Raw genomic sequence first — 24,495 nt, 5'->3', positions numbered from 1 at the left:
AAGGGACTTCTGGGACGTCTTCTCGCCTAAAGAAGCGGAGAAGCTCCCTCTACACCGCTCACACGACCATGACATCCGCTTACTTGATGGCAAGACGCCGCCCTTTGGGCCGCTGTACCCTATGTCCCGAGAAGAACTTAAAGCCTTAAAGGAATAGCTAGAGGAGAACCTGCGGAAGGGCTTTATCCGGCCAAGCTCTTCGCCTGCCGCCTCGCCTGTACTGTTTGTTAAGAAGCCGGATGGAGGCCTCCGGTTCTGTGTCGATTACCGAGGACTAAACAACATCTCAGTAAAGGACCGCTACCCGCTGCCGCTCGTAAAGGAGAGCTTAAATAACTTGAAGGGAATGAAGTACTTCTCCAAGGTTGATATCATCGCTGCCTTTAACAACGTACGTATGAAGGAAGGCCAGGAGTATTTGACTGCGTTCCGAACGCGATTCGGCCTGTATGAGAGTCTGGTGATGCCGTTTGGCCTATCTGGAGCACTAGCTACCTTTCAGAGGTTTATTAACGATACCTTGAGGGAATACTTGGACGTTTTCTGCACTGCCTACCTAGACGACATTCTGATCTACAGCCGAACTAGAGGAGAACACGAAAAACACCTGCGCCTGGTACTAACCGCGCTGCGAAAAGCCGGACTGTACGCAAAGATCTAGAAGTGCGAATTCTTCAAGGAAGAGACTACCTTCCTAGGCGTTATTGTTGGACGCGAAGGGATTCGTATAGACCCACAGAAGGTCGAGACAATACAGGAATGGAAAACCCCGTCCTGCCTGACTGACGTACAAGCGTTTATCGGATTTAGTAACTTCTACCGTCGGTTTATACAAGACTTCTCGAAGATTATCGCCCCGCTAGTCGCTCTTACAAGAAAGGGTATTAAGTTTGTCTGGAATAGTGACTGCCAGAAGGCCTTCGACCGTCTGAAAACCGCATTTACAGAAGCCCCGATCCTGGCCCCGTTCGACTGGGAAAGGGAGATTATCCTAGAGACGGACGCATCCGACTATGTATCCGCTGGAGTGCTATCTCAGTACGGAGACGATGGGATACTTCGACCCGTAGCGTTCTTCTCTAAGAAACACTCAACGACTAAGTGTAATTATGAGATATACGATAAAGAACTGCTCGCGATCGTACGCTGCTTCGAGGAATGGAGACCTGAGCTGGAAGGAACCGCATCGCCAATTAAGGTTATTACAGACCACCGCAACCTAGAGTACTTTACAACTACTAAGTTGCTGAACCGACGACAAGCCCGCTGGTCTGAATTCCTGTCCCGCTTTAACTTCCGGATCACATACCGCCCCGGCAAGCTGGGTGCGAAGCCTGACGCGCTGACCAGGAGGTCAGAAGATCTGCCTAAGGAGGGGGATGAACGCCTGCAGCACTAGAGCCAAGTCGTGCTAAAGAAGGAGAACTTCGATCTGCCTCCAACCCCGCTGGACACGCCCGCTACAACCCCCGTACTAGCCGCCGCCCGCCTTGTCAATGTACCGCCAACACCACCAGCTTCCCCAAAACCTAAGAAAAAAGTCCGCTTTGCCGTCGACCACTTCGTCCGCCTGTTCCCTATTACACGCGCCCGTGCGATAGGAAGTCCAGAACCAGCAGTGCCAGAACCAGCCGCTGAACCCGCCCGTCCGATACTACCACCTAGGAGAGCTGCACCGATACTACCGCCGACCATAAAGGATCTGTTCACGAAGGGATACAAGAACGACGAAGAACTGAGTTCTATACTAGAGGCCCTCCGTACTAGACAGAGTCGTCACAAGAGGATCACACTCGCCGAGTGTGTAGAGCGTGAAGGCTACCTGTATTATCGAGACCGCCTGTACGCGCCTAATGACCCTAAGCTACATGCTGAGCTACTACGGATGTACCACGAGAGCCCTGTCGCCGGCCACATGGGCCGATCCCGAACCTACGAGGCACTGTCCCGAGAATACTACTGGCCTGGAATGCTAGACTACGTCGAGCAATGGGTTCGGAACTGTTACACTTGTAGACGAATTACGACGTCACGAGAAGCAAAACAAGGAGTCCTAAAACCGTTACCAATACCTAACCGAGCCTGGCAAGATCTGTCCATGGACTTTATCACGCACCTGCCTAAGAGTAGTGGATTTGACGCTATCTTAGTCGTAGTAGACAGACTCACTAACAGAGTTCGCAACAAGCAAGTTAAGCAAGTTTTGAGGCTCACTTGACTTGCTTGGGACGATTTTGCGGTAGTAACGAAACTTGCTTGACTTGGAAGCGGTATTAGCACAACTTGGTTGGTAAACTTCCATAACTTGGGTAACTTGGGTAATTATTATAGTTAACATATATGCAGATTACTGCGGGTGCGCCTCCCAGTTGCACAGATCATACTCTCCCTCCAGCAGCGTCTCAGAACGCGTTGCCTCTAGTTTCTCGACGATCCCTGGAGTTGGACGTTCGAATCCAGCACGTGTCCAAGCTCGAATGCACTGCAGTGTAGCTAGTAGTTGAGCTCCTATTTTGCGTCTCTTTAGCTCTAATAGATCACCGAGCTCGCTGAACAATCGCTCGCACTCGCAGCTGCTAGCAGGTATCGTTAGAACGTCAAACGCCAGCCTAGCTAAGTTGGGATACTTTAGTTGTAGTTCAATCCAGTAACGGATAGGATCACAGCCTTAAGTAAACTGCTCGCGCGTCCATTTTGGCTCAAGCTTCTTCCAGCGTTGGAACTCGTCGATATCCTCGTCGTCGCTGCTATCGTCGGCGTCAGCTATCGCGGCGATAGCGTCCTCGAGCGCGCTTTGTAGTGGCCTAGGAGTAGTTTGTACAGCGTTAGTTGGCTTGTATTGCTGCCAAAGCTGCTGGAAAGCTACGTTGTTAGCGTGTAACCACTCTGGCTTTGAGCGCCAGCTGCGATCGCAATAGCGTTTGTAGTACGGATGGAGTATTGTTGCGGCGTAGTAAAATGGTGAGCTATCAAGCTTAGAGTAGTAGGTGTTGGCTTTAGCCCAGGCGGCGCGGAGGTTGATGGGCAGATGATCCTCAGGAGCGTTGATCTGTTCGTAGTTGACGTGATTATATAGTTTAACCCGCTGCTCAAGCTCGTGTAGTAGCGTTTCGAACACCGGTATTACTGAGTATAGGGCGCCAAATTGACCTGATTTACCGCGCCCTTCAAGCTGTTTAGTGGCCTGCTTAAGTGGTTTCAACACCTCTGTATACTCCGATATCACCGCCCAATCTGCGGCTGTAAGGCCGTCTGATCGCATCCACTTTGGTACGTCAGGAACCCTGTTGCCGCGCCTCTTAGCGATATCGTCGAGATTGCGCGTGTGCTGGATGTGATAGTTGGCGTAATTGCTCACAGCGTGCTGTAGTTCAATGGCCCGCTCAAAGCAGCTATAGAATGAGTTCCAACGCGTAACAACAGGCTTAATTGGCTCTAATATCGCCTTCTGATTGTTTGTGGGGAGCTCGGCGTTAGCAAGGAGCTGGAAACGGTTGAACAGATCGTACTGTTGGGGCGTTTTGATATAGTTAATCACGTCGATAAGTACGCCTAACGGGCCATCCTTGCGCCAATTCGTCATCGATTCCTCTTCCTCTGCGCGCTCCGCTGCGTCGTTATCGTACGAATCTGGATCCTTACCAAATATAATAGCCTGGCCGATGAGGTTAAGCGTATGAGGGCCACAGCGTAGGCGCTGGTAAGCTGCAGTAAACCCGTACTGCCCAGCAAGATAGGTAACGGCTGTGTCGTTGGCGTACGCGTTATCAAGGACGAAACAACCAAGCCTTAGCGGCGATATCCCAAACTTCTGCAACGTTTGACCAACAACCTCAGCAATCCGTTCCCCAGTATGGGCGCCTGTTAACTGCGGCAGCGCGATAGGCATGTCGAAAACCGTCCCTGATGCGTCGGCGTAGTGCGCAACAATCCCAAAGAAGCCCCGCTTGCCTCCCTTTGTCGTCCACCCGTCAAAGCTTATATGGATTTTGCTAATAGCTTTAGACAGCGCAGTAACAACCAGGGGTAACATGAACTCATATAGCCGTATTGCATACGCCTTAACGCTGTTAGCGCTCGTCTACAACGCACTCTCTGCTTCAGGGCTTGCGAAGCCTATCATCGATCGGAAAGCAGGTGTTTCAAGCTCGCAGAGAGGGTGGTTGTTCTTAATAAGCCACGTAACAGCTGCGTAGCGGAAGGCCTGTACGTCGAAGTTGCCTAGCTCATTAACTAGCTCCTGGCTGATTGCTACACCAGATCCAGTCACCATCGCAAGCGATTGCTGGCCAAATGCTCGCTTTGTCGCTGCTTGTAAGCCGCTTTTTGTAAAGTTGTAGCCTGCTTTCGGTTGCTTTAGGTAAGTAATCGCGGATGTAGTTGACTGCGTAACCTTGAGGATACCATCGTGTGAGCGACGTTAATGGCAGAACTTGCAGATAAAGTAGATCTCATCAGTGTTACTGCGCAGCGCAACTCGATATCCATGGTTGTATATCCAGCTTTTTTGGCGTTTCTGTGAGCGCAGAGGCTTGCAAAAGCGCGACAATCGACACCAATCAATGCCGTCAAAGTTGTCGAGGAAACGCTCATCAAACGAGCTATCGACCTCGCGATTATCGTCGGCGGCGCTGGCTACCGTGGCAGCGTTGGAACCCTCGATAGGCGGTACAATAGCCTCGTTAGGCACGGCGTTAAGCAGCAACTGGCTCTCGAAAGGGTGCTGTTCGGTGGCCTGGGACGCTGCGTCGGCCAGGGCTTTGCGCGGTGATTGCCGCTGAGGTAGCTTAGGTGCTGATATTATCGACGAGCTTTGCTGAGTATCAGCTAGCTCTAACGGCTGCGTATTAGTGCCTGTACCGCGGGTGACGCGCACGCGTTTGGCGGGCTGTTCAGCAAGTCCTGCGCTACGTTTAGTACCTTTAGCGGCTCGTTAAACAGGCATAGAAGGCAGCAAAAAACAATAATAACTACAATAGCTCAAAAAGACTGTGATAATACACGCTGATATAGCAATAGGTGCAGAAGTAGGTAGTAAGTGTTAACGCTACGTGTTGGGGCGCGTAAGCTGACTACGTACCGTACCGTAAGCATAGGCCCACCTACTGCAACACCAAAAATCCTATCGCAGTTTTATTTTCCTGCAACAACAAAGACCTCATAAGGTTACCCAAGTTATTCAAGTTTACCAAGCAAGTTTGCTAGTTAAACTTGACTTGCTTGATGTTTTTATGTAGATGAACTTGACTTGCTTAACTTGGTGCCAAGCCAAGTTAAGCAAGCAAGGCTTGCAAGTTACTTGCTTGTTGCGAACTCTGCTCACTAAGATAAAGCACTTTGTTGCTTGCCAGGGTACCTGCGACGCCGAGGAGGTATCGCGCCTATTCACGAAGTACGTCTAGAAGCTACACGGCCTCCCAAGACTATCGTATCAGACCAAGGACCACAGTTCGTATCCAAGTTCTGGAGCCACCTAACCCGACGCCTAGGGATCCAGTCCATCCTGTCTACTGCGTACCACCCAGAAACTGACGGGCAAACGGAGAGAGCGAACTCCTTCCTAGAACAGTACTTGCGAAGCCAAGTTTCGTACCTGCAGGATGACTGGGCGAGATGGCTACCGCTAGCCGAATTTGCGGTAAACAACGCTAACAACGAGAGCACCCGCACAACGCCATTCTTCGCGAACTACGGCTTCCACCCCCGCCTAGGATTTGAGCCTGTTAATCCAAGCCGACAGCCAGCGGCGCAAGACGCCGAAAATCTAGCCCTAAAGATGAAAACCGTCCACGAGTACTTGCGCTCTGAGATCTGTGTCGCACAAGCCCAGCACGAGAAGTACGCCAACAGGAAACGCAAACCTGCCCGCCAGTTCTTTGAAAACGACCTAGTGTGGCTTGACGCCCGGAATATTAAGACCGCCCGCCTGCAGAAAAAACTAGACTGGAAATTCCTAGGACCCTACAGGGTCACCAAGGTCGTCAGCCCGTATGCTTACCGCCTAGAGCTGCCTGCTTCAATAAAGATCCACCCTGTGTTCCACGTAAGCCTGCTCCGCCCAGCTGCGACTAACCCCCTGCCTAGGCAGCGACAAGACCCGCCTCCTCCTGTCGAAGTTGAGGGAGTCGAGGAGTGTGAGGTCGAGGACATCCTAGACTCCTGCTAGGACCGCCGCGGCCGTGGAGGCCGGCCCCGACTAAAGTATTGTAAGCCCAGGGTACCTTGCATGGTCACGTGGATTATCCAGCGACCAATCAGCCCACTACTCTATGTATATAAGCTTAGATCACAGACCTCTCGGTGATGAAGAGGAATACACACAATCTACTTACAGTTATAAGCCCGGCCTAATCCGCTCTTTCTATTATTGAACCGTCCTACCTATCTACTCTACTGTCTTACCTTACTACAAGCGTCACTACTAGCATGTCGAAAAACACTGTTACCTCAGACATTGTCCTCTAAGGCCAAAGCAACTAGGAACTCTAGATCTTTGTTGTTAAGCGCACTGCTGAAGCAGGAGACGTATTGGAGTATATTGATCCTGACCAGATCTATCTTCCACTCCATAAGCCTGAGAGGCCTGTTCGACCAGCACCTACTGTCAATGCTGATGGATCTCCACCAACTCAGCCTACTCAACAGGCTCTCATGCAGTACAATCAGGATCTCAGCAACTACTACAAGGACATCAAAGAATACAGACGCTTGAAAGATAAGTTAGGACAAGTTGAAGCACACATTACTAAGACAATTCAGCAGGATCTACTCTATCACATCAAAGACAAGCCAACGATCTATGAGCAGATAAAGACGCTTCAAGAACTCTACTCTCCAACGACTGCTGATCAAGAATATCGCGTTCAAAAGGCGTACGAAGCAGCCAAAGTCCTACACGCTCGACGATCGAATATCGAAGACTAGTGCAGTGAGTTCATCACAGCCTACAACCGTGCGAAGCAACTTGATCTACCTGAAGTACATGGCTTCCGAGCACACAAGGATCTCGTACGAGCTGTGAAGCAAGTTGATGCTGCATACGCTGCAAGTGTCTTATTTAACATCTTCAAAGCTGAAGAGACATGGAATTTAAATCGCAACGTGCCTATACTAAACCAGTCGCAGCTGTCTACTATCCTCGCAAACTTCCTACGCTATCATCGAACGACACACTCAAGGAAGACAAACATTCATGGAGGTGTATTTGGAGCTACTTTGAATAGCCAAGAATCTCTATACAAGAAGAAGAGATCAAGAGGTAATAAGACACTATCAAAGCCCTGTCTATGTGGAGACAATCACTTTTGGGGTCAGTGTCTATACATTGACACAGCTCTTAGAACACGAGGATTTGTTAAAGACCTGGAAAAAGCTAAGAAGATTACGACATTTAAGAAATTAGACACAAGAGGCTTACTAAATAAGATTCGGGAAAAGAATCGGCGCTATAAGAAGCATAAAAGCAAGGAAGCTGATAAGCGAGTTGAACCTGATTCGATCGATATCGACGCCGGCGATCAGCCTACAGACCGATCCATACACAACGCATATGCAGTCTTTTCGTCCGCATTTAACAATTAGCTAACATTCTGACACTATCCGCTCCTCTACTTATGGACGCTAGATCCTGCTACTAATGTCTATATCTGCAATAACCCTGCTAAATTCTAGTAGAAGGCCCCAGCAGCTAACGACGACATTGTCCTAGCAGGGGGTTTAGAAATGTTGATTAAAGCATAGGGAGAAGTTACAATACCTCTGTTAACACTAATTGGCATTAAGACAACAACGCTAAAACGAGTAGCGCTAATCCCATCTTTCTTCACTAGCCTGGTCTCTCTCTTACGTCTCACGTTATTAGATGTCTACTTTAACTCTAGTCGAAACGTTCTGTACCGCGCAGGAATACTCCAGAAAGAAGTCGCAAAGCTTACTCAATTAGGAGGTCACTAGCTAGTCGTGCATCGCTCTCAGCCTACAGCACTACCTACACAGCATTTAGCCTTTGCAACCAATCAGCGCAGGCCTCAGTACTTAGGCTTGCCACTTAAGCCTCGATTGCTCACAAAGCTACAGCTTTATGTCTTGCTAGGACACGCAGGCAGTGATGCTATCGACTAGCTATTAAGCCACGTTAGAGGCATACTGCCACCTATAGGTTCTGCTCCAGCTACGATCAACTGCGAAGAATGCTTGCAGAACAAGGCACACTAGATTATCTCACGTCGTATCGGACACGAGGTTAGCGCATCTCGTCCTTTCGAAACAGTAGCCATCGACCTTATCCAGCTTGACGTCACTAGCTACAACGGACATCGATACGTTTTCTATGGATTTGACCTATGCACAAAGCTTAACTTCGTGTATACAATCGCAAAACGCGACAAGGCAACGCTGCTTAAAGTCCTTACTCGCCTTAATCGATCTATTAAGCGCGAATTCAATACTACGGTCACATTTATTATCGCTAACGATGAGAAAGGCTATAGACTTACAGACAACTTAGCACGAGCATACTGCAATCAAGAAGGAATCAGACTTCAGATCAGAGCACCGCATACTAAGGAGCAGAATGGATCTGCTGAGCGTTCAGGCAAGAGCCTGATCATACGAAGCCGATCCATGAGCGTTACATCAAATCTGCCTCTACCGCTCGCTCCTGAGATATACGTTGCTGCAGCCTACCTACTCAATCGCACACCTACACGAACAATTGGTTGGAAGACTCCGTTTGAAATGGCCTACTCGAAACAGCCTTCAATTGCTCACCTACGAGTATACGGCTGCCGCGCATACGCACTCCGCCCACAGATACCACGAGGTGACAAACTATCTCCACGCGCACTTATTGGATATCTAGTTGGATACGACTCCTCAAACATCTACCGAGTTTGGCTACCAAATGCAAGGAGCAAAGCACATCAAGGAAAGGTTATTCGGATACGAGATGTGACATTCAAGGAAGACCTCTTCTATCAGCACCAGGACGAATCTGATCCAATCCTGCAAGGCGAGGAGCTTGAGACAACCACTTACACACTTCAAATGCCACCTATACAAGATCTGGAAGACTCTTCAGAAGAAGAGTATAGTACTGCACCAGAACTCGACCAGACGGTATTCAGCTCGCCTCTGGACAATCACTCGAAGCCTCACGACCCGTTCAACAGCGATCCTCTTTTGCCAACACCAGTCACTACACTCTCTCCTAATTCAGATGCTGATTCACTCAATCAAGCCTCATCAGCTACTCTTAGTCGCAGCCCTACACCAGACCTCCAAACTTCTACTCAAACATCAAGGAAGCGTAAGCGAGACAACGCAGTTGACACGAATGATTCAAACGCTGCACGAAACCGCGAGCTAATCGATAGCAACCTACGCGAAACGCATATCCTTCCTGAAGGATCAACACGAGCTCGAAAGCCTTCTCGCAAAAGCAGCAGCTTCTTCGTCAACAAATATTGGTCTGCCTTTGTGGCGGCATCCACTACAGCTTCTAAAACGCGATTTCATCACACAGATCTTCCCCCTGAACCTCGATTCTACCAGGATGTGATGAAGCTACCAGCCCAACACAAGCAAGGCTTCATAGCAGCTATGCACCGCGAAATATCTGACGTCAAGCGCAAAGGTACCTACAGGATCATCAACTGGAAGGACTTCAACGCTCAAGACCACGAGGTCCTGCCACTGCTCTGGGTATTCAAATACAAGCTTGACAGTGAAGGATATCTCACCAAGTACAAGGCTCGAATCTGCGTACGAGGCGATCTTCAAACCACGGCTGAGGATACGTACGCTGCCACACTAGCTATCCGGATATTTCGAGCTCTGATGGCCATTGCAGCCTACTTCAACATGGAGGTTCGACAGTACGATGCAGTAAACGCCTTCACAAATGCTCAGCTTGCTGTACCAGTATACTGCCATCCACCAGAAGGCTTCTCTGACCCTGACCATCTCTGGAAACTGCACCGTGCACTGTATGGCTTGAAAACCTCGCCACTCCTATGGTACAAAGAACTCACAAAGACTCTTAAAGAGCTTGGATTGCAAGAAGTCAAAGATGCACCATGCCTATGGAAGAACGACAAACTGATAGTATTCTTCTACGTTGACGACATTGTCATCCTCGCTAGACCAGCTCACACAGCTGCTCTTAACGACTTTGAACGCAAGCTGCTGCGACGCTACGAGATTCGGTCGCTTGGGGAGCTAGCCACCTTCTGCGGTATACAGACGCATCGCTGCAGGTCAACTGGAACAATGTGGCTATCACAAGCAGCATACCTTGACAAGCTCAGTGCTAAGTATCCATCACCAAAGTCATTCAATCGACCTCCAGCCACTCCGCTTCCACTTGACGAACTGCTTCCTTCAGACGAACCAAAGAGCGATTCCAACAAACTCAGATACGCACAACTAGTTGGATCAATCGGCTATGTTGCCACTGCTACTCGACCTGATGTTTCTAAAGCTCACTCAAAATTGGCAGAATTTCTAGTCAATCCAGGTCAGCTTCACATTAACGCTGCTTACCAGACGCTTGCCTATCTATACGCAACAAAGGATCAAGCGCTCTACTACGATGCTTCCATATCCACCGACATCGCTCACATCGTCGATCACGATGAGCCAGACTTCTTTGGTGCAACCGACGCCTCATACGCAGACCACAAGGCCACACGGAAAAGCTCTCAAGGCTATATATTCTTCCTGTTTGGCGGCCCTATTGACTGGAAAGCGACACTTCAACGATGTGTTACCAAGTCTACCACTGAAGCTGAGCTTGTTGCTGCTTCATCAGCAGGCACTGAGCTTCTCTGGTGGTGGAGACTCTTCAAGGACATCGAATTCGATCCAGGCAATGAGCAAATACTGTTTTGTGATAACCAGCAGACAATTCGTCTAGTCACCACGGCTACGCCACGACTCAAGACCTCACTGCGACACGTCGATATACATCATCACTGGCTTCGCCAGGAAGCACAAGCACACAACATCAATCTTTCATACATACAGACCAAAAGCCAGCCAGCAGATGGTCTAACTAAACTGTTGCCTCGTCAGAGACACGAAAATTGGGTATCACTTTTGCATTTCAACACATTTCCTAAATTATGAGCTCTACAATGTACAGTACTCTTCCTGGTTTTTCCTACACGGTTTTTACAGGTTTAATGAGGCTTGTACCCTTACGCTCTTTACTTTCATGTTTGTTAGGGATACCACCAACCTCCATACAGAGCGAGAGGCAATTAGATCTCATATGCTTTTGAGGACGCTCATCAGCGAGATCAACCAACACCGCGACGGCGGACGATCCCCACCTGGAACTGCTCCAATCAAGCGGCTACCCACCGCACTCAAACAAGCAGCTCTACCTGAACAGGGTAGGGGGTGGCCTATGATCACATCAGCTTCTACATACGTTCGAACCTGAGGGAGGTGTGTAAGCCCAGGGTACCTTGCATGGTCACGTGGACTATCCAGCGACCAATCAGCCCACTACTCTATGTATATAAGCTTAGATCACAGACCTCTCGGTGATAAGGACAATACACAGAATACACACAATCTACTTACAAGGATCCTTGCTCTGATAGCTGGGTTACACGCTTCCTGCACCGTTACCGCGACCGACTCACCTGCCACTGGGCGACGGGTATGGACTCCAATCGCCATAACGCTGAGTCTGGATATAAGTATAAGCTTTACTTTGACCTACTGCAGCAGAAGATCACTGAGTATGACGTTGAGCTAGAGAATACGTACAATATGGATGAGAAGGGCTTCGCAATTGGGGTACTTGGAAGGTCGAAGCGCATCTTTAGTAGGCGTTAATATGAGAAGAAGGAGGTTAGGCAGGCTTGTTAAGATGGCTTACGTGAGTGGGTGAGCTTGTTGGCTACAATCTGCGCAGATGGTACTGCTCTGCCTCCTGGCATTATATTCGCATCAAAAAACTCTACAATCTAGAGCTATTGGGTGGCCGATATTGAGGCAGGAACACACCTAATTCACGTGGCTTCTTCGCCTACTGGCTGAACAAATAATGATATAGGGTTGGCTTGGCTTGAACAGGTATTTAACCGCTATACAAAGCTAAAGGCGCGCAGAAGTTACAGGCTTTTGATAGTAGATGGCCACGGGAGTCACCTAACGCAGGACTTTATTGACTACTGCGATCAAAATCGAATTATACTCGCTGTGTTGCTACCTCATAGTACACAGACGCTGCAGCCGTTGGACGTAGTCTGCTTCAAGCTACTCTCCTCCGCCTACGCCTCCGAGCTCGATGACTACCTCTAGAAGTCTTAAGGCCTATCGCCATTGACGAAAGGTGACTTCTTCCACCTATTCTGGCCTGCCTGGGTGCACACATTTGAGGAAGAGCTTATACAAAACGCCTTCACTGCCACAGGGATAAGCCCGATGAACCCTGACGTTATACTGGATAGATTCCGCCACGCAACACCTAGCGACTCAGGCTTAGTTTCTTCTAGTTCTACAGCCTATTCTGTAGAGGATTGGCTTAGAGCTTGCACTACACTGCATGCAGAGGTGAAGGATCCTCGCAGTGCAGGTGCACGGAAGCTTGGCCAAACTATCTACTACCTATCGACACAGGTAGAGCTCCTTCACAACGAACTAGAAGGCTTGCGGCAGAAGCTATACCTAAAACAGAAGCGTTAGAAGCAACCTAGCAGGCAATTAGACTTGCAACAGCACTAGGAGTATCACGGCGGGGCGATGGTGTGGTCTCCTCGAGCTATTCAAGAGGCGCGCGTCCGCATGGCAGTTACTGAGCAAGAGAAGGAGGAAGAAGAGCTAAGAAAGGCAGAGATGAAGGAGTTAGCAGCTGCTAATAAGCTATACAAGGAGAAGATTGAGGAAGAGAAGCGTCAAAAGCGGGCGAGGGAGAAGGAAGAGCGTGCAAAGGTTAAGGCAGAGGAACGCCGAGCAATAGACGCGCGGAAGGCTGCCAGAGCCGCTGCTAAACAGGCTCGCGACTCTGCAAAAGGTATACAACAGTCCCAAAGAGGCAAATCTACAACCTCAAAAGCTTCTGTAGTCAAACCAAAGCCTGCGCGTCGTGCTGTAGGTGCTCGTAGTCGCCCGAAGCCTGCGACGCCTCCTCCGCCCGTGCGAACCCACACTACACGTAGCGGCCGCACTGCTACCTTATATAAATAATATATATAGAGGAACTTGATCGCATATGTCTATAGAGTACTCCACCAAAGATTTTCGTAGTAATAACTATTGTACGTGGCTCTGTAGCCTCATCTCTGTGATGGGCTTTAAGGCTCGGAGCGGGCGTCCGGTGACTCCGGGCGTTGGGTGCACGGACACTGTAAGTGAGCGCCCTACCCAAGTGAGCGCCCCACTAAACACCAGCGCAGCGCACGCGCAGCGACGCAGCACAACACTACATCAAATTACTATACTATACGCAATACTATAGAATTATTCAGAAGCGCCGCTATTATCTACATCCTCTATTTCTGCCTTGCAGGTGCGGGAGTTGTGCCCAGTCTCGCTGCAACGGCCGCAGCGCCTCTCTGCGCGCACCCTCTTTGCAGGCGTCTCGCTGTCCTTACGCCTACTACCGTCCATTTTAGCAATTAAGTTAGATACCTCACCAACTGTTAGAGTCTCCTCTGCGCGTACGTACTGCCTTTTACGAGTCTTGCGCTTTGTGAGCGTGTCAACAGCGTCTCGAAGGCGGCCTATTTCCTCCTGCATTAACACCATATTATGAGCTATCTGCTAAGCGCCTTTACCTAGCTGCTTAACCTGCTCGTCCAATAAGCTTGCTGGTGACCCTTAGTAGTTTCGCATGCGATTTCGAATCAGCGTAGATTGCGCCTCTATCTCGCGGGCGTTGCGCGGTGTTTGCGCCTCCTAGGCGACTGTGCCTAGTGCAGGTGGCGTCGGCGTACGCAGCTGCACATCTAGCTTTAATAACACAACCTCTGGGTCGTATAGGACTAGCCCAGCACCTCGAAAGCCTGCGCGAACATTCTCTAGTGTAAACGTCTTCTTATAAGCTGCTTTAAAGGCTGGTAGGAAGGTTTCCTTGTTAACATAGTGGATGCGGCTGCGTGCCAAGAGCGAGATCCCATCGCCGTAGTAGCGCTTCAACAGCGAGTGGGGGACAACGTTAAGAGGCTGCAGGAGGTGCGATAAGTGAGGTGGTATACAGAGAGCGATAATCTTGTTCTCCTTGCAGTAGTCCTAGAATTCTACTAAGCAGTGGCTCTCATGGCCGTCGATAATAAGCATCCTGTACGCCCTAGTAGAAGACGCCTTTGTATAGGCGTTAAAGTGCTTAAGCTACGCTAGCGCGAGGTCGTTGTTAATCCAGCTAGTAGGAGAAACAGTAATAATCTAATCGCGAGGTAGATCTGCAAACTAGGAGGTAATAAGGACCTTGCCTGCAAGGATAAGGAAGGGTAGGATAACGTTGTAAGGGGCTACGCCTAAGTACCACAAGAGGCTACGCCGAAGAACTTCCCGCTTATCTATCTTTGTATTAGCGTACGGAGGATAAATACCGTACGAGGAGGACGCTACTCTTCTTTTCCTTATCCTTCTTCTTCTGTACATAGGAGCAAATGCATACTCGTTAGCAGGCCTCTTTCCGCCTATAACACTCTGCACCTTAGCTATAAGGGCTTTAGCTAAGTCTAGGGTTACAGGAGGTTTAGGGCGATCTATAGCGGGCCTTGCGGGACGGGCACCTATAGATAGGAGCTACGTAATGTTACGGGGTTAGCAGGCAGGGAAGGTAGGTGCACGTGATTAGTATATTCACTACGATATCGCTGATAGTACGGGGTCAGGCTAAGACAAGGACGTAGCTTAAGGAGCGTACGTGTGAGGAGTAGTTGGGCAGGCACTGAGATATCGGTATAGGCTTGTATTGAGACGAATCCTTGAGGAGCTATCAAGCCTCTCAGAGGGATGATATATACCTACGTCACGTGATTGTGGCTGGTGTGATCCGACGGTGCCCCGAAGGGTTCCCGGTGGCTCACCAGTCTGTGGCTAGAATCCTGTGGTGATGGAACATCGTGACAGTACGACAGGGCGCGTTCGCGCAGGAATTTCAGCGATCGCGCAGCTGCTCGCTTAGCAGCTTAGCGCGCTCTAATAGGCTATCTAGGTTAGCGCCGTAACATAAAGAGAGTACGTGTAAAAAGGTACTATAGCTATTATAGTAAGGTTAGGTACAACTCTTACACCTATAGGGTAAAAATAGAAGATATAGATAATAGTAACGCTTTTAAATAATACTATAGTATTACGTATAATATAGTAATCTATTATAGTGTTATGCTACGTTACTGTAAGGACATAGCCTCTCCTCAGCTACTACTTACTACGAGGTTTAGAGCTAAGGAGTAAAAGGCTACGTCTTACTACGAAGGCGCAAACTACTAGACCTTCGAAGGCCTAAACTACTAGACCTTCTACGGTCTAGTACGCCTTCGCTTCGCTTCTCTCTCTAGGCTATATAAGTACGCGTACGCTCTGCCTCTTCTAGGCTCTGCGTCTGCTATTTTCTCTACTCCGAATACAAGCTTCTACTCAACCAGTTCGCTCTTCTGCGCGTGAAGTCTGCCTTACAGTTACTACGCGTGCGCTGCACTAGTGTTAGGGTAGCTACTCGCTGTCAGGCACCAGGTTACTCCGGGCCCGTTCGGGCCGGTATGCCAAGCAATCGCAGTATATTAGCCTACCTTACCGCTGTTGTGGCTCGACAGCGGTTCGTCTCTAGTCTTACAAGGCAATATACCTCTACTTCCACTATCGCGGTGCATCTCGTATCTATAAAGACTCTATTGCTTGACACTCGCTTAGGGTAGCTGCTCGCTTATAAACCACGTTAACGCTAATTGTATATCTATACTTCTATATCTTATAACTAAACAGAAGTATATTTTAACTTTCTAACCACGGTATATTCTGATTCGTGACTAATATCTTCGTTGTCAGCCCCCAACACACTTGCCAACCTAAGTTGCCTCATCTCCGCACTTGGTGATTTGCCATGCCGAGCGCCTCGTTGACTGGTAAGAGAGATGACTCTTATTGCAACAGTCTCGGCATGGTATAAATCGTATCCCAATGCATAGAGATATGTGATCCAACACAATGCGAGGATCCACTCGGACGGTGCGGAGAATGATGTCAACTTGTAACATTTTGCTGTCGTCGGTAGAAGTCCCACGGGCATTGTGCAGCCGTAAATTCCAAACAATGTGATTATTGAAGCAGCTAGATCTTCAGTCAGCGTACATGGTAGACTCTGAAGAAAAGTTGAACATACGCGCAGCAACGATACCAATACACTTCTTCCATAGTTTTGCGAACAGAAGATGGTGATTCTTACGATCATGCCTTCGCATGCGGTAACTTAGAAAATAGTCCGACAGCTTCGCCGCGCCCATACACCATATCTGAATAGAGGTAAAGATAAGATGCAAATGGTTTCCACTGTTTACACTTTCGAAGCTAAGCAACACCAAGAAGACCGAGGATATAGTTCCGAAAAAGAGCTTTGCGCAACGGAACCAACGTCCAGAGGTTACATTTCGTCCCGTCCAAAAGTCAAGCAAGAAGGCTAAGGTGAGGAGAGGAGCAACGACGCAAGCGAAGCCGCGGAAATAACTGAGTCTTACAGCACCAATACAGGAAATGTAGGGGAAGGTGCTGTATGCAGATCCGATCCTTGGGAGGCGGCCTTGGGTATCTTTCGGAAGCGTTTCGTAGTAGATCAGAAAGTATGACATCATCGAAAACCAGAGTGTGCCCGCCAAAATGGGAGGTCCAGCTCGTAAGGCATTTCGGAAGATGAATTGCGACTTTGGTTTCCGAGTCTGAATATCGTAATACGTGGGAGGTATCGATGGTTGCGTAAGGCCTTTTAGCAACGCTTCATTATCGTCGAATGGATCCGATGGTGCTGAATACATTTGTGCGAACAATATTTCTGGTTGCGAGATTTCGAATGGTTCGTCTTGCATATCAAGGAAAGATAATACCAACCAGTTTAACAGAACGGCAAAAGTGGTGTTTATAGATTGGTGATTCTTGCATCGTTGGGGGACAAAATTGGCTAGTATCTCAGCTTAGAGGCTCATCAAGATGAACTACACTATTCTGAGGTGAGGAACGACGAGCATAGCACAGCCTCCAGGTTGCCTAGTTTACCAAGCGTGAGATCTTGGCCGAACACATTCTAGCTCTTGAATTGCTTTGTTCAGCTCTCAGTAGTGCTAGTATATGCCTACCCAGATCAGTCAGTATGACCGGGTTCCGAATGGAAGGCTGATAATTCCATCCTAACCGATTCGGTCTAAAATATGCAACCTCAGGATCCACACTAAAGCAAAGCTCAGCTGCTGTGCTTCATGGCTTAGCTGCGAAAAGTCTTGTTCGTGGCAGATATGCAGTCTTTGGAATAGGCGGTCACTTGGCAATCCCTGGAAGCTTGGATTGACGACGTATGTCCTAGGGTTAGACAAATTCATCCACAGTTGTAGGATAAATGAAGAGAAAAAAGAGAAAGCGAAAGTGATATTGTAGAAGGACGTGTACATTGGAGAACAACGGAGGCTGTTTGGCTGGGAGCACTACATCTCATTATGACATGTGAGAAAAGGAATTCTGACATCGAGGGCTGGAAAAGGCCGCCTCTTACAGGTTGATGCAAGTCAGGATGCGGGGAACCTTGAATTGGACACGCGTTAGTAGACGTCACGCTAGAGCATTTCCTTACGTAATGGTTCCAAACAACATCTTAACTTACCTTCATTAACGTCATCTGCAAGCGAGCTACCACCCGCACCAAGCTTCTAACCATCTCCACTTTCAACAACTATGTTTCAACAACTAAACATTGAATCACTTTCTCGTAAAGACAGTATTAACTTAGCAATTAAAGCAATTTTGTTGTAGTGTTAGGTTATACGTATGCACATAGTTATAATATAGTTATTTAGATAACCAGTCAAGCAAACTTTAGCGTACCAAAGACTTTTCTAACTAATCAGAGGAAATCTTGTTACTAACAATATCTGTCTCATTAGCTGAAAAGGGCTTTAGTACACTAACGTCTGCTTAACTAGTTATTCAAATAACCATATTATAAGCATGTGCTCAGGTATAGTGCTAACAGAAATCGGTTTCCCAGTTCTCGTATGTTGTTTATTCTCAGCGCACGGTACACCCAGGAAGCTTACCAGATACAGGTGAGCACCGTATACAGTCTTCATTGTATTCAACCAGTAATATGAGCTAATAGATCGTGCAGCTAAGGCTAGTGCTAACAGCAATTAATTAAAGAGAGGATCAGCCGTCGAGACTCTCCCTAAGAATTATTCGTAACCAGACAGTCCCTGCATAGCGCTAGCACCTATTAGCTAGCAACCGTAGAGAACGACCGTGCTCTGTGAACAAATGATGTACGCGAACTGGGAACCGATTTCGGTCAGCACTGTATGGTCTAGTTAATCTTTGGTTCGCGGTCCGGACTCACGGCATAGCTGAGCCAGGCGGCGCTTTGTGCGCCTCAGAATTCATCATCTCCTTCAGCCCGCGACTTAGATGGAGGCATAGTATGTAAGGGTCGCAATGGGGGTCTTGAGTTTATGGTACTCTATTTGTAATTGCTTTAATATTGCCTTTGTCCATTTATTCACCCTTGTCAGCATATTATGAGTTGAAGACTTTGTTATGAGCCACGGAACTTTATGCGGACCGACCTCTTCCTCACCCCTTTAGTGGACTCTTCTCTCGAACTTTCTCTCACTAGCTTCAACCCAGAGCCAATTTTTGTTTCTCCATTATACCCGTAGCCAAGACTACAATACTCAAAGAGGTCGGGAAATGTCCTCACCGAAAGATATAGTTATCGACATTATGGAACTCGAGGAGACCAGCCCCGCTCATACATCTGGCTCAGCAACGCCAACAAGTAGACGATCATTCCGTGCAGATCACCAAGAGGCTGTTCGTTATGAGCCCTTCCACCGACAAGGAGCCTACGCTGAGTTGTCTGGCGGAGATGGAGATGACGATGGAGATCAAGAAAAAGAACCAAGCAAACTACAAACCTTGGTTTACAAGTTCACCAAGTCCATTCTACTTCGACGGCTACTGCTATATTACCTCACACCAACACTACTTCTTCTAATCCCCATCGTCGTCACCGCGACCGTAGCAAAAGACGCCCATATTGGAGACGATATCCGCGTCGTTGGCCTTTTCGTCTGGCTAGAGGTTATCTGGGCTATCTTCTGGGGCTCGTGGGGACTTGCGTTTGTGCTGCCCTTCGTGTTTCAGTATTTCGCCGGGTTTTTTAGTCCGGTCGCAAAGGACTATACAGATATCCTTAAAGCTGTCATTTTGCCGATGACCGCTTTTTATTTTGCCCTATTTAGCCGTGCAGCCACTCCATTGTTGTGTGTCTTTGATGAGCTGAAACCGGGGCGTTGTGACGATGGTTGGGTTTTGATCATTCGGAGATTTCTCCTCGCCACAGTTGCTTGCACAGGGCTGTTCTTCGTGCAGAAAATTCTCATTCACTTGCTCACTGTCAACTATCGTAAGCGACAATTCAAAGTTCGGGTCGAGGAAAGCAAAAGGACTACGCACGTCTTGGCACAGATGTACGAAGCATCCGTCAGGCTGTATCCTGGATTCTGTGCACGTTTTGCCTTGGAGGATGACAAAATACACCGATCCCAGACGTTGCGGGCAGCAGCAGAAGGGGGACTGCAGCAATCTCATCTGCGTAAAAGAGTGAGCAAATTCTATGGAGCTGACGCAATGGCAGAGACGAAAGCCAGGCTCCAGGGGAAAGAAGTGCTCAAGGTCGGCTCGCCACGCTCCGTTGTTCTGAAAGCACTTGAAAACGAGCAAGCCTCTGAAGCATTGGCTCGTCGCCTGTGGTTCTCATTCTCTATGGAATCAGATGCTGTCACCGAAGATGACATTACACGCATTTTGGGACCAGGTCGGGAGGAAGACGCGCTAGATGTATTCCATGCTTTAGACAAAGATGAGAATGGAGATATCAGCCTTGAGGAAATGGTATTTTTGTTGACGCAGTTCAGCAAAGACAAAAAAGACATCGAAAGAAGTATGCACGACATCGGTCAGGCAGTAAAGAGTTTGGATAGGATACTCGAAGTATTCCTGATCTTTGTTTCTGTCCTCCTCTATAGTAAGTGACTAATGTTTCTTTCTTTCAGTTGGCAGTGCTGATAAAGTTAATAAAAAATAGTTGCTTTTTTCAACGTCGGAATTGCTTCAACCTTAGCAACACTGTGGGCCAGCGTTGCCGCCATATCCTTTGCAATCGCAACTACCGTGCAGGAATTCCTCGGGTCCCTGGTGTTCTTATTCATTAAGCACCCATACGACATTGGCGATCGTGTTGATATTAATGGATCGGAACTAATCGTTGAGCATATCTCATTGCTCTTCACGGTATTCCGTCAAGTGGACACGGGGAGTATCGTTCAGATCCCCAACATCGTCAATAACACTCAATGGATCAAGAACGTCTCTCGTAGTAAAGCAATGAAGGAACGGTACAACTTCGCCATTAGCCCGAAGACAACGTGGTTTCAGCTTGAGAACCTTAAGTCTGAACTTCGGAGGTTTGTGCTGGAACCACAAAATAAACGCAATTATCAGCCAAATATTGATGTTGAGCTCATCTCGATTGGAGACATGGAGAAACTACATCTACGCGTTGAAATCTGTCAAAAGGTGATTGAGTAATCAAACCTAGGTGTAAAATCGATTGCTAACTTGTCAAAAGTCCAATTTCTCTGATGAAGCTCTTCGTGCTTCTAGACGCTCAAGATTCATGTGTGCCCTGTTCACCGCTTTAAAGAAACATGGGATAAAGAAGCCATGGGGAGGTAAACCACCCGATGCTGGTTCTTGGGAAAATCCGGCGTTTTCTGTCACTGTGACGGGAGAGGAAGCCGCCCAGGCTCGCGCAGAGTGGGAGGCTCGGGAAGAAGCAGATCGTGTGAAAAAGATAGAGAAACTTTGGTGGAATGGATTAGCAAAAGAAGAGAAGAGCAAGTGAATAGTATTTGAATTAGAAAAGACTAGGCCCTCTAGCATACGGTTCTAATTCTGAGATACTTCTTTAACTTGAATTAACTAAGAGACTAGATTTGCTATTCGACGGTGCAACCCGAATTGCGACTACCATCGCGTTGCTACAAAACATCTCCCCCCACGCCCGCTCCCCATGCCTACTCCCAACCCGCTTTGCATACTCCTCCTTTTCGGCCCTCTTGAATCCTAGTTTCGTTGCTTGCTCTCGATAGCAGCCTTCTTCGTTCCTTGCCCCTAGGGGCAGCTTTTGTTGCTTGCACTTGAGAGAAGCCTTCTTCGTCTCTTGCCCCTGGGAGCAACCTAACCCTACACCATTTGCACGGTTTAGGCATTTAGTATAGAGTATACGACGTCGTTCTACCCCGCAGATTATAGAGACGGATTATGCCTCTATATTCGCCCCTTTTAGCTAGTAAACCCTAACGTGATACCTAATCTAGCGTGGATAATGTATAATCCGCCGCCTTATATTGGCTATGCCCAATATAAATAGTAACTTATATGAATCTTAGAAAAGAACTCTGCATTCCACACAGCCAATGAACTTATTCGGCAGCCTCTACGCAGAACGGATTCGCTGTAAACACCCCCTTCGGATCGACCTGCTTCTTAATCTTCTGTAACTTCCTGTACGACTCTTCTTCATAATAGCATCTCCACACGCTCTCGTCCTTCATATTCCAATCGCCATATGAACCCCAAAGTAGCCGGCGCTCGTGCTTTTGCTTAGCAAAGTGCGCCTTCGCCCCATCATCGTTCTCCTTCTGCCAGTCAACAGCCTTCTGCTTTGTTGTAACTTTCTCATCATAAAATGCATCCCAAGTACCACACAGCGTAGTGTCTCTCCAACTATACGCCGTCCCATTCCCCGCATGCTTCGTACACATCGAGTTCTTGCCGCCCATAACCTGCAGCTGCGAGGAAATATACAGGCCATTCTTTCGGTCTTCAACAAGTTCTTCTACTCTGCTTGTGAACCAGGAGGAGAAGCCGTCTTCAGAAAGAGTGGTCGAGTTGGTGGTGTTCGTGCGCTTGACATACGGATGCCCAAACTCGCGATCGCCATTGAACAGCCACAGCCTCATAATCTGAGACATGCCCCAGTCATCTCCGCTATTCTTCTCGATAATTCTCGAGCCAGGAGCTTCCCTGATACGATCGAACAAGCTCGGATCGAATACAGGCTCACCTGGCAGGTTAACCCATTGCACATACACCACAATAGGAGCGAGTTTGAAGTTGGTAAGAGTAGTGACCTTGTGCATGACCCAGTCAGGCAGTGTTTCGCGCAATTCATCTTCGGAGCCAGGGAAGACGTCAAGGAGGTTAATATTCCTGCTGAGCACGTTGACGCCGAAGTCGTAGCCACGCGGGAAGTTGGCGTCTTCGGACTTTTCGATGAGGATGTCGAGGAGGTACTTTAGGGTCTCTTCGCTGTATTGAAAAGCCATCCACAGGCCCTTGGAGCCTTTGTGTTTGACGTCCTCCTGCAATTCGACCTTAAAGTGCGTGATAACTCCAAAGTTACCAGGACTGCCGCCCAGGAAACCGTAAAACAAGTCTGGGTGCGATTGCTTTGTGATGGTGTAGGCATCGCCCTCGGCATCAACAATGTCAAGCGAGACGATATAGTCTCCAAGGAGTCCGAAAGAACGAGCAAGCATTCCATAGCCGCCAGTCTGTACATGCCCACCCAGACATACCGTCGCACATTGGCCGGTCGGCAAGAACACACCGTTGTCTGTCAAGCAGAGATGGGAACAATCAATTCAATCAATTTTGAGCCTGTAATTGTTTCTAATTGAAAAAACTCCGAGTTCACATTAATATTGACTTGATTGAAGAGGTTTTTAGGCATGTTAATTGATGATTGATTGACTTTTTGATGGTTCTTGATGTGAAACTTTGAGTAATCTTGTATACAAATAGTTAGAGATCTGTCTCCCAATTGCATATATCGTAGATCGCAGCTAACTCAGACTCATTTAGAGTATCCTCTGCGTTATTAGAAGGCTTAAAACCTGCCCTCTTCCAACTCCGTACACATTGTATCGCAGCTAGTAGTTGAGATCCAATCTTCCGCCTCCGAGGCTCTAATAGATCGCCAAGCTCGCTAAAGAGGCGCTCACATTGGCAGCTACTGGCTGGTATTGTGAGCAGATCTATCGCGAGTTGCGATAGGTGAGGATATCGCGTGCGTAGGCCAATCCAGTATAGTATAGGGCTGCCTTCCTGTGCGAACTGCGCCTTTGTCCACGCTGGCTCATATCGCCGCCAGCAGTCAAGCTCATCCGCCTCTGATATGTTCAGCTCGGTTGTATACTCGCGATCAACGAGCGCATCGATCGCATCGTCTATAGTGTTTGATCGTGGCGGTAGAGGCCTTCTTGTAGGTAGCGATAGCGGCTTGTATTGCGCCCAAAGCTGTTGTAGGGCATCCTCGTTTGCGGTAAGCCAGTGAGGCTTATCGCGCCAGCTGTTAAAGCAGTAGTTTTTGTAGTACGGGTGGAGGAAACAGCGCCGTAGTAGGCAGGCGAGGCGTCGAGTTTAGTGTAGTAATCGTTTAGTTTCCGCCAGGCCGCCCTTAGGTTAATAGGCAGGTGGTCCTCAGGAGCGCTATTAGGGCTATAGTCAACGCTATCGTAGGTAGTAATTATCGCCTCATAGGTACTAAGGATATACTCGTATACTGGGATCACCTCATATAGAGCTCCAAATCCACCTGTTTTGCCGCGAGCTTCAAGGCGTTTGGTGGCCTCCTTCAGCGGCCTCAACGCCTCGATATACTCAGTTACCACCGCCCAATCTGCCGCCGATAGGCCATCTGATCGCATCCATGATGGCGCTTCTGGTAGCTTGTTGCCCTTTGATATAGCGTACGCGTCGTCGCGAGCGATCTGCTCGATATGGTGACTGGAATATAGGTTAAAAGTTTGGGATAGGTGTACTGCACGCTCAAAGGCGTCGTGATAGCTGTTCCACCGTGTAACTACAGGCTTAATAGGCTCTAATATCGTTTCTGTTTGTGTGTAAGATTGCTTGTTAACTAAGGCCTGCAGCGAGGCAAACAGATCGTGTTGTTGAGGCGTTTTGATATAGTTAATTATATCAAGTAAGACACCTAGTGGACCATCGCGCCGCCAGTTTTGCAGGTATTCTGTCTCAGCCTGATGCTCCTCTGTATTATTATTAAACGATTGAGTATTAACTCCAAACATAATCGCCTGGCCTACGAGATTGAGCGTATGAGGCGCGCAGCGGAGTCGACGATGGAGCCTGTCGAACTGGTATATATCGGCGAGTTTGGCGATAGCGCTATCGTTTGCATAGGCGTTGTCG

The 24,495-nt window shown here is 48.3% G+C and overlaps 2 protein-coding genes across 2 annotated transcripts; one reads left to right on the top strand and one right to left on the bottom strand.

Annotated features, from left to right (window-relative positions):
- Positions 1-18,936: 18,936 nt before the first annotated feature.
- ALTATR162_LOCUS5089 (uncharacterized protein) lies at positions 18,937-21,121 on the top strand (the record flags this gene model as incomplete). Its single annotated transcript, XM_043312706.1, has 3 exons — positions 18,937-20,242; positions 20,303-20,793; positions 20,846-21,121. The coding sequence occupies 3 exons, from the start codon at positions 18,937-18,939 to the stop codon at positions 21,119-21,121; spliced, it is 2,073 nt and encodes a 690-aa protein (XP_043168641.1).
- Positions 21,122-21,701: 580 nt separating this feature from the next.
- ALTATR162_LOCUS5088 (uncharacterized protein) lies at positions 21,702-22,820 on the bottom strand (the record flags this gene model as incomplete). The annotated part of the gene is made up of 1 exon (XM_043312705.1): positions 21,702-22,820. One exon carries the CDS (start codon positions 22,818-22,820, stop codon positions 21,702-21,704), a length of 1,119 nt encoding a protein of 372 aa, XP_043168640.1.
- Between the last annotated feature and the right edge of the window lie 1,675 nt (positions 22,821-24,495).

Source organism: Alternaria atra (assembly GCF_907166805.1).
Source record: "Alternaria atra isolate CS162 genome assembly, contig: 25, whole genome shotgun sequence".
In the NCBI taxonomy this organism is placed as follows: Eukaryota; Fungi; Ascomycota; class Dothideomycetes; order Pleosporales; family Pleosporaceae; genus Alternaria; species Alternaria atra.
This window is presented reverse-complemented; position numbering and strand designations above follow the sequence as displayed.